General features: G+C 51.3%; 1 protein-coding gene across 1 annotated transcript; it reads right to left on the bottom strand.

Annotated features, from left to right (window-relative positions):
- Window positions 1–207: 207 nt before the first annotated feature.
- LOC124666067 (cytokinin riboside 5'-monophosphate phosphoribohydrolase LOG-like) lies at window positions 208–4,230 on the bottom strand. Its single transcript, XM_047203412.1, has 7 exons — window positions 3,922–4,230; window positions 3,212–3,309; window positions 2,611–2,641; window positions 1,939–2,038; window positions 1,782–1,852; window positions 820–963; window positions 208–707 (listed from the first exon to the last, which is right to left on the bottom strand). The coding sequence occupies exons 1-7, from the start codon at window positions 4,105–4,107 to the stop codon at window positions 606–608; spliced, it is 732 nt and encodes a 243-aa protein (XP_047059368.1). The 5' UTR covers window positions 4,108–4,230; the 3' UTR covers window positions 208–605.
- Window positions 4,231–10,733: the final 6,503 nt, after the last annotated feature.

The raw sequence follows: 10,733 nt of genomic DNA, 5'->3' as shown, positions 1-10,733 counted from the left end.
GGCCTCAGTGCTCCCTTTCCCGGGAGGGACAGGTCACGTCGCCGACGTGCGTGCGTGCTCGTGCGATGCGACGGCGACAACCCCGCTCTGCTTTCCAAAAGCGCGGCCACGACCAACAAACGCTGCCGCGTACAGTTCGTTGAGACGAAACAGTACGCCGTATCACACCGCACGTACCCAGGAAACATCCACACGTGCAAACGCAGAGGGAGACAAATTTTTTCATTCTTGATTGATACTAATACTAACCAACACGGAGGGAGACACATCTGCTGCTGCTACATAACACATTTATACATCATCCAATTCCTTCCTTCTAGGCTAGACCAGAACAAGCTCTAGCTAATTAAGCTACGACCAAAAGAACACCATCACCAAATTAAGCGCACTCCTGATTAATGCTAACACCGTCATGGCACTGGCAGTGACAAAAGCAAACCATTGACAGGGACCAGCACACCGGTTGGATCTTCTTCTTCTTCTTCCTTCTTTTTTTTTGGTGGTTTTCAGTTAGATGTTGCTACTACTTACTACTTAGTTGGCCTGGTTGACAAACGCTTCCAGGATGAATTCGGCTTCTGCGGCTGGTTAGAATCCGGAACCGGTCAGGACGTCGCAATGCCGGACTCCAGCTCCGGCGTGAAGCCATGCGGGATCTGGCTCGGATCCTCCCACACCAACCCGACCTCATACTCCGGGACATACTCCTGCAAAATTCATATTACTTGATGAATTTGCGTTCTTGACAGTCTTCAATAGGTAAATTTGAGTGTAGCAATGTAATGTAGTGGGAAGATCCAACTCAGAAACTTCATTTACCTCGAGCTTCAGAACTAGCTCCTTGGCGGTAGGGGCTGAGATGACGAGGCGCCGGGCATCCTCCTTGATGAACCCCTCGCTGACGGCCATGTCTATGAACGACAGGAAGAAGTTGTAGAACCCATCAACGTTCAGGAGCCCGATCTGGTCAAAATATTCAAGAGACGAGTCGTTAACCACTAGCTAGTAGTACTAGTACTAATTTGTATACTGATAATAGCAAAAGGGGGAACACCTAGCATTAAGATTCACAAACAGATTTTATTCGGAAAATAATACTCGAATGGATCCATTCCACGGAGGGCCACGAATCCTAGATGACAGTCCAACATTTGGTAGGGCCCATCAGGCACAAATAATAGCGATAGATATGATGAATCGAACTGGACTAACATTTAAATAATTCGATTATTCAACCCGTCCACCTCTCTACAGCTCCTGATTCGTGGCTCAATAGTCTACCATGGATGCCAACAATACGTTCCTTTTTCAATGTAAATCTGACTCGTACAGGATCCTTCGGACATCATTCTGTTAGCTGTGTTTCAATATTTCAGAAAGATTTAAACTCTTATCTTACTAGCACAGGGTATTAACAACGGAGATTGCAGATCGCATGCTCCCCAGATCGACTATGTAACATTCTGAGATGGTAGGCTGCTTAAACTATTGATCAATGATTTGCCTCTGGATGGCGAAAGCTTCTAGACAATCACATGGGATGGGGGCACCACCAGGCCAGCCACAATCAAGGGCAAGATGTTAGCGCAAGATCGCAGTGGTTCTAAACGACTTTGTGATAAACTAATTTCTTAGATAGCTGCAACTGAGACAAGAGAAGGATTCGGAAACATGCAGGCAGCACACATGATATTTAAATTATTATTATTGCCTAATTATTAGCAAAAGGGCTATTTGACATGATGGTTCTCAAGCTACAAGGAATCGAAATCGGTCCTTACCGGCTTCTTGTGGATTCCTAGTTGGGCCCAGGTGAGGACCTCGAGCAGCTCATCCAATGTGCCGTAGCCACCTGTGGCGCAACACATAAGAGTTTCAGAATTTTGCAGGCAACAATTAACAGGAGATCTTGGTAGTACTAGCTGAAAATTGTCGTACCAGGCAAAGCGATAAAAGCATCAGAGAACCGAACCATCTCGGCCTTCCTCTCATGCATGCCGGAGACGGCTCTAACTTCCCCAACAGGCTCTCCAGTGACCTGAGAATTTAAGCAGTAACTAGACTGTTAACCAGCAGCAGTGATTGAAAACCTGTACTGAAACTAGCAGTGCAAAAAATGCCCTGAGAAGGATGTGTGTAAACTGTAAAGAAGTTGTTGATGTGAAGCATGCTAGCATAACACGCAAAGCTGTGTGCGTACTACATGAGCTCATCACATACTCCATATACTAGTAAAAAATCAAGACAGAGACCAGTTCCACGTAATGCATTATTGTCAATAACCATGACACACTTGTATTCTGAGGCTAGGAACTAACTTTTTTTTAGGTTATTACTAGTTGCATATCCGGTAAAGTTCCAATGCAAGGAAAGGCAAGCGCATGCTGCTATGCACTCTAGGTAGCGATCATAAATCCATGTACTCATTGCCGTTGGAAAGGCGCATTAGATTCATGTGAGGAGCATAAATGCGCCGTGCCTCCCCACGAAACACAAGGCACAGCGAATTGAAGTGGCTAGCAAAATGGAGGGCGAATTAATGGTACTAGCACTAGAAGCATCAAGCAAATGGAGTAGTAGGGGGTTTCCAGGAGTGGATGGATGGCTCACCTCTCTGGGCATCAAGGACTTGGGGATGACCCTGCAGGAGAAAAGAGAAGGGCAAACAGAAAGACTCGTCAGATTTTAGCATAAAGCAGTCAAACAGTAAGGCCACAGCTTTCTTTTCCATGGCAAGAAACTGGCAATGCACAGATAGATAGCTACAGTGTGTGTGTGTGTGAGTGTGTCTGTGCGTAGAGAGAGATGGACCGAATGAGCACTAGACAATAATTAGAGCAACGAAGGGGAAGCAGTGGTAGCACTCCGAGAGGCAAGGGCTGGTTTTGAGCATGCAGGATAGGAGCCTTTCGGAAGCGAGCCCAAAAGGTGGTTCCACTTCCGTGAATGGAACCCAGAGGCATTCAAAATGCCCCCCACTGAGAGATGATATGGCCAAGGACTCAATCGCCTACGGCCTACCCCAGTGGCCACTGCTCCCCTGTGGTGATCAGAGAGAAAGCAAAGGCTGCCATTTTGATACAAAGAAGGCGCAGGAAGCATGCACGCACAGCCACAGAAGGAGCACTCATCAAAGAAGAGCCTTGCTAGAGGAGCACCTGCTGGCACGCAAACGACTAGAGACTAGAGAGAAAGAGATAGATGAACTCACCCAATCACATGGCGTCCTCCATCATGAACTGCGTGGGAGACGAGGCCCATGAGGCCAATGGAGCCTCCTCCGTAGACCAGGTCGATGCCCCTCTCCACCTGCAATTAACACAAAGACAAGACGAATCAAGGACAGACCAAAATGTCGGATTTCTTCTCCTTTTTTTAAATATATGTGGAAAATACGGAAGTAGAAGAAGCAGCAAACAAGAAACATTGTTCTTTCTGGGAAGCAAGCGAGGTCACAACCATCATTGTCATCCATGACCATGACCCAACCGCAAGAGCAGAAATGGCAAACGAAACTTTTGGGACCAGTACTTATCCGTGCCGTGCTGCGAGTGAGGCGTGATCGAGCGGCCATGGCTTAGCTGTGCCTGTGTGTGCCAATTGCCATGCCACATGTACATGTACATGGCATGATCATGCATGCGAGGCGTGATCCATGCAGTGCGCTGTGCACCACGACGCGCTACAGCTCAGCAGCAGCAGACGCGGCAGAGGCTCGTGCCGTGCCATCTCCCGAAGAACTCGCCGCCACACAAGAACGGGAACATGATGCGTGGGGCTAGGGAGATGGGACGGCGAGAAGGAAGACGGCTACTTTTTGCTTGGAGCAAAATTTTAATCCAGCAGGGAGACCCACATCAGATTTGATTTTCAGGGGGGTTTTGACGCGTGGAAAGGGGGAGGGTTGATTTGATAACGTACCAGCTCCTGGCCGAGCTCCACGGCGGCGTCCTGGTAGCTCGCCTTGCGGCCCTTGGCGCTGCCGCAGTAGACGCAGATCCGGCGGAACCGGGAGGACAGCCTCTCGCCGCCAGCGCCGACGCTGCTGTCCGGGGCCACTCCTCCGGCGGCGCCGGCGACCTTCTCCGCCATGGCCTCCACTGCCATCGCCTTACGCGTGCGGTGGTGGGGGTTAGGGAAGGCTGGTGGTTCTCGGCGACGAGGTGGAGGTAGTTATTTGGGTAGGTGGGTGTGCGTAGACGTAGCGGTAGCGAGAGGGCGGGGCGAGGTTGCAAGTGCGGAGACTTGAGTTGAGCCGGATGTTGTGGGGGGACGCCTCCATTTATAGAGAGGACGCCTGGGACTATGGCATGGTTCATGGGTGCTCTAGGTTGGTGGGTCCAACATTGTTGGGGGTATGTGGGGCCTGCAACTGAAGAGTACCTTTTATCTTCCTATGTTTTCTTTGGTTTTTTTAATTCATTTATTAATAATTAGCAGCTTTGCCAAGTTTTCTCATTAGTTTGGTTATTATTTGGAGTTGGTAATGTGGGAGCTAGGGCCTGTTAGCTCAGCTGGCTGAAAAAAGAGTGGGCTCTAGTAGGGTAAAAGATTATTTTGTAGAATGACGAGTAAAATCCAACCATCATCAAGCATTTCTGCGAGAATTTCACTTTGGTCACTACCTATGGAAAGTGAATTTACCGTCATTACGCTTCATATGGTTTCCGCACGCCAATATAGTCATATTCGGTGTCATTGGATAAACTTTTTGTTTTGTTTAGTTTGCACTGGAAAACCCCATAGAATTGTCTCTCTGCACTGCAGCATGGTATCTGACTGGCGGACCTGAGTTGTTAGAAAAGGTACTTGTCAAACCAAATAGTGTATATCGTAAGATCGTAAGATTTGGGTTCTCTAAAATATTTCCCAAAAATCATTCAACCGTGCTTATGTGAAAACCTATCCCCACTAGTTGTGTTTTTTTTGTGTCGTACACGTACGAAGTTTCTTTTTTACTTGCAGCACATGGATTACGTACGTACCTGGTGGAAGATGAAAAGTGTCCCACGTTCCAAACAGAGAAAATATAGGAGACGTGCTTCGTTTTTCAGTCCAAGCTCCCTTGTGGGCACCTGAGCAAATGGAGCAGCGGAGCTTGGCCTCCAAGAAGATCGGACTTGTGGAGCTTCAGATCAAAATACTCCCACCAGTCGGTCAAAATCCGTGTTTATGGTGTCGTGCGCAGCTGTGCCCACGCGAGCAAGTAGAGTATACCCCTCCATTATTACGGCGATGTTACGGTTGAGATTTGCACATGATCCAGATGTGCATTCACTGCCACAGCAACAAGAGAGAGAGAGAGCGCGCGAGCGCTCGAGCTCTCCTTTTTTTTTTTTTTTGAACAAGGGAAGGGTCCAGAAGGCTTAGGAGATTGCATTACGTCTCACGTGGCGGGTACAGTTTTACAAGGAGATCCTCTGGCATCTTTTGCACAGATAAACCTGAATTTGAAGAAAGACCCTCCAAAATTGCATACAACACCCTGAGACAAAAACCTAAAAAGCAATCAGGTCCCTGGGCGCGTCCACCACCAGTCGCCGGCGACCTCGAGACGTTGCCGTCGAGATGCGATGCGAAGAAGCTCGATAGCATGCTTCCGGCGATGTTGCTGATTCGTCGGTCGCTTCTCCTCCTCCGGGGACGAACCACTTGGCGGTGGAGAGACGACGAGCTCCGACGAATCGAGCACTGAGCCTCCTTCTTGGAGGTTGAAATTGAGCCGCTCATGCGGCCAAAGATCGTGGCGCCGCTGGAAGGCACCACGTAATTAGCTCGAGGAAGATCTTGCACAGAATCTCCGTAGCACCCTTCAGGCATCAGTCGATGAAGACGGCCAGGGAGAGCCTCACCACCGCCCTTCATCTTGCCACCATGGCAAGGAAGAAGAAGCCACAGCCTAGCCTCCACCAGCCAACAGCCGCATCGACAGAGATTACAGGGTCCTCTCTCTCGATCCAACATCAGCGCGCCAAGCTCCAGCTCCTCCTCGCCACCACGGCCGGCCAGGAGCGAAACAGAGGCGTACCTTACAGCTCCGCCAAGATACCCCACCTCGCCTCCACGGCCGGCCAGGGGAACTTCAGCATCACTGTCGAGGAAGAGGGAAGAACCTGCCACCGCAGCTTTATTGTCGAAGGCGGCGCCACTCCTTGCCACCTCTCCCTTCGACCACCGGAGTAGAGAGAGAGCTTGCAGCAGCCCTAGCCTGGTCGAGATCCGGCGGCTCGAATCTAGACCGCCGCCTCCACTACTGGGCACATAGATTACTGGAGTAGCTGCCAAACTCCAACCGCGCCCCTTCGACGAGGACGACGAGGAAGAAGAACAGCAGCAGTCGCCGGATCTAGCCTGAGATGACCAGCGAGCTCCGTCCGGCATAACGCCAGCTATTGGCACAGAGGCCAAAACTACAACTAGTATATACACTACAGAGACCGCAGCCTTCCCTCACCACGTCTCGACCGGCTGCGCTGACGAGAACGGCGTCGGGTTGGCCCGGCGATTGGGGATCGGCTCTCAGGTACTGTAGCAGCGAGTTGGGGAAAGGAGGGAGGAATCCTCCGTTCTTGTGTGCGCTCGAGCTCTCCTGAGCTCTGTCCCAGCTCGACGTACTGTCACATCGTACTGTTCTCCTGTTGTTGAACCAATCATGGCCAAATCGTCACCACGAGAGAATTGTTTATCTATCTAGAGTAGCATTAACTAAATATGGCCGGTGCTCTAGTGTTACGGGCGGCTGCGAGAGACGTCCAGCCCTGTTCATACTACTGCTCAGATTCCGTCGAGAATCACGGACATGTGACATTGTTTTAAAAAAGAACAGGAAATGGCCCCGAAGGACTCGAAACTGAATGAAAAACGGTTCGCATCTCCAGCGGGCGTGACGCATTTCGGATACCCAAAAGTCCGCGAGCGTCCGTTTGCGTCGCATGGCGGACGTGGAAATGGTTGCGCGTCCGTTTCCGTCTGGGGCTGGCTCTAGAGGAGCGACGCATTTTTGGCGCAGGTCAGATTTCAAAAATAGATGAACTAGCATCGACTTTGCACGAAATTACAGCCGCAAATTGAGGTCTGCAATATGTTCATCACACTTTGCACATGGCGCAAAGTGGAGCAAAAGGGGCACAACAAGGCTTCAACAGCAATAAAAAAAAGTCCAAAAGGAGGCCAAGGTGTTGGGCGCATGGCGATGGCGATCAGGCGTCTCGCGCGCGGATTTCGGCACCTGGCGCGTCTTCTGTGTCCTCCATCGTCGGGGTAGGCGGCGCCATTTCGTCGAACAGGATGCGGGGCTGTGGCATGCTCTCCTCCGGCACCTGGCGCGTCTTCTGTGTCGCGCCCGGGCAGGAGTCGCCGCTTCTAGGCGTCCGGTTGAGGTCCGGAACCGCTCGAACTGCTCCGGCGCCCGGGTCAAGTGCACCGGCGGCAGGCCAGAGGCGAACCGCGACGCCGGGTGGCCCTGCAAGGGAGCGGGAGTTCCAGGGTGCAGCTGGGAACTTACCGAGCTCACCGACGAGGTCGGAGGAGCGATGCCGGCGATCCCCTCTCTCTTGACGAGCATGTAGCCCTCCGCTAAGGTCGGATGGAGGGCTACTTGCGCGACGCCGGCTTTGATCTGCATCTGCCAGGCCTGCTGGTTGGCGGCCGCCACAGTCTTGATCTTCTGGTTCTTCCGCCGGCCGCGACGCTTCGCGGCCTCGATGATTTTCTCCTCCGCGGAGAGCACCTTCTTTGCCGCCTTTGGCTTTGCCTCCCGGCCGCCGCCGGTGGCGGCCCGCTTTGCTTCCAGAGCTGCAGCCTCCATTCTGGCTATGGTCGTGGCTACGGGGGAGTGTGGGGCGGCGGCGGGTGCGAGGGTTTGCTCCGCATCCATAGCGGTGGCTGTGGCGGCGAGGACATCCATCGCTTCTGGACTGCTCGCGCCGGTCTAGTTTGCAATTTCGCGCGGGGAATGGCCAGTGGCAGGAATAATATCGGCCTCTCTGCCACTGACGCGCGGGTCCTACGTCTTTTTCGGCGGACACTCCGTGCGACCGCCGAGCATCCGCGGAGACGCAAACCTGGCGCATATTTGGGCCAGGTTTGCGTCTCCGCGGACGGTCCGGTCACTTTGCGTCGCCCCGCTGGAGGAGGCCCTAGACGTATTTCCGGTCACGGCGGACACAAACGGTCGTTCAGCGTCCGTTTGCGTCGCGCCGCTGGAGATGCCCTAAAGTTACATCAAGGACCATCAGAAAAGGGAAAACACAACATAGCCCTTGGAAATTACACACATGACCCTTCAAAGAGTTTCATAAACGCAATCGATTCCATGTTCTTGACCACCATGATTTCTCGGCCTCTAGGCTCGGGCGCTAGCGGCGCCGCCGAGGACGAACCACTTTGTGACACCTTCGTCGATGAATCTCAGACCGAGGTCGTCGAAGAAGAAGCTCGGATTGAAAAGAAGTCCGAGTGCATAGTGGCTTCTCTGGCCTTGGATAACCCTGGAGAAAAGCTTCCGTCGTCGAAGAACTCTGCCGTGAAGAGTAGTTCATGGAGCTCCCGACTGCGCAAGCTCCACGTTCCCGCGGATCCAAAGCATCAAGAGGGGCAGGCCCACCTTCACCCTCCATGCCACCACAATGGGGAATTCGAGGACGAGGCCATTACCAAGCCACGAACGAGACAAACAACGCAAAAGCGGAACAATGTGAGACCACCAAACATGCGTAAAGCAACGGATATACAAGCTAACCTAACTACTACGAGGGCCATACAACCTCTTCCTCTCTCCCACTCCACTCAGCGAGGCCGTCGAAGGAGAAGTGGAGATGCCCTAGAAGGGCGGCGGCGACTCTCAAACCCTAAGTGCGTGAGAGCGGACGGAGGGGAAAAGAGAGGCATGTAACATTGTGACTTGTTTATTTACCTATAGTGCCAGCCTTCTAATGAGCAGTAAGGAATTACAATATCGTGTGCAAACACTCAACTAGTATTTGAATTTGAATCTACTGAACTTCCAGCATAAAAATATACTCTCCAGACATTAGAGCAACTCGAGTCACTCATGCATGTAAAATTCATCTATGTTCTTTGTAATTTATTGTGTTCTATTCCATCATATTATGGTTTATTACCTTCATTTTCATTAATTTCGTGGAGTTTTCAAAAGATCCATTTTACTTTGGTTCTAACTATGTTTGGCAGAAAAATCTTCTATTAGTACTTTGGACTTTCAGTGAAATTCGGGACTCCAAAAAGGAAAGGTCAAAAAGCACGCTTCAGAATTTTGAGATGGATCTAATGAGGTAAATTGGTCCAACATGGGGTCAATGGGCTCAAAATGGGAGCCCATGGCACCACAAGGGCATTAGGTCACGCCATGGGGTCCATCTCCTCCCTCGACCGTCCGACTGACCTCAATCATTTGCGTACGAGTGTCCTTTAACCAAAGACCTTCTATATATACTCTCTGGCGGTTTTCCTCACGACATACGAAGGCGGAGATCGAAAAAAATAAATAGAGATTATGTAGTCCTCCGTCGGCGGAGATCAGACGGTTGAACCGCTGCCAAAATCGCCTCTGTGTGGCTCTAACTCACTCCGACGTGGTGATGCCCACAAGTATAGGGGATCACTGAAATCTTTGATGGGAAGTATCACCCAAATTTAGTTCGAATCAAGGGGAACATAATAATATCAATAAGACTTTAATAGCAATTGAGAAGTCACTCTCAACCACACATGGTGGTCTCGTCGGGATATGATTGTTGCGACATCATCTGATGGTGGTGCGAGAATCAGTGATAGGGGCGGCGGCCGTGGTTAGATGGAGGGCATCATGGGTTTGTGGATGTTACAGAGGCTAAATCTCGAAATGGTGATGGACTTTTTGTGGTTGGCGGCGTTTGGGATGCCCCCTCCACCCGCCTATTGGGTTTGATCCGGGTCATCAAGTGCTACATGTTGTGACTCTTGCAGCTGGTCCTACTAATGACTATCATCAACATGTGCTAAACACGGCGACTCAAGTGGTGGTGCCAAGTCATGGATCTTGCTAACATGTTCTAGGCATGGTGGCTCCTATAGAGGCAACAAGCCATGCTTGTTGCTGCAGGAAAAAATGTGGTGTGCGACAATGATGGGAGGCGAGGCAGTATGGGACATCTATGTTTTTCGGCATCTCCTCGAGTGGTACCGCACTATTGAGGTGCTTGTGGCCAAACAATGGATGATGGTAGAGGCGGCTTCAATATTGAGTATGCTCACTCGGGTGGAAACTGTAGGATAATGTTGCATAGAAAACAAAAAATTTCCTACCGCGAACACGCAATCCAAGCCAAGATGCAATCTAGAAGACGGTAGCAACGAGGGGTTTATCGAGTCTCACCCTTGAAGAGATTCCAAAGCCTACAAGATGAGGCTCTTGTTGCTGCGGTAGACGTTCACTTGCCGCTTGCAAAAGCGCGTAGAAGATTTTGATCACCGGCGCCACTAACGGGCAGCACCTCCGTACTCGGTCACACGTTCGGTTGTTGATGAAGACGACGTCCACCTCCCGTTCCAGCGGGCAGCGGAAGTAGTAGCTCCTCTTGAATCCGACAGCACGACGGCGTGGTGTCGGTGGCGGTGGAGAACTCCGGCGGAGCTTCGCTAAAGCACGCGGGAGCTATGGAGGAGAAGGGGGCGGCTAGGGTTTGGGAGGGGTGGCCGGCCACTTGGGGGTGCGGCCAGCTTGTGGTCTTGGG

Source organism: Lolium rigidum, chromosome 6 (genome assembly GCF_022539505.1).
Source record: "Lolium rigidum isolate FL_2022 chromosome 6, APGP_CSIRO_Lrig_0.1, whole genome shotgun sequence".
NCBI classification, from domain to species: Eukaryota; Viridiplantae; Streptophyta; class Magnoliopsida; order Poales; family Poaceae; genus Lolium; species Lolium rigidum.
Note: the sequence above shows the minus strand (reverse complement) of the source record. Positions and strands in the feature narration are given on the sequence as shown.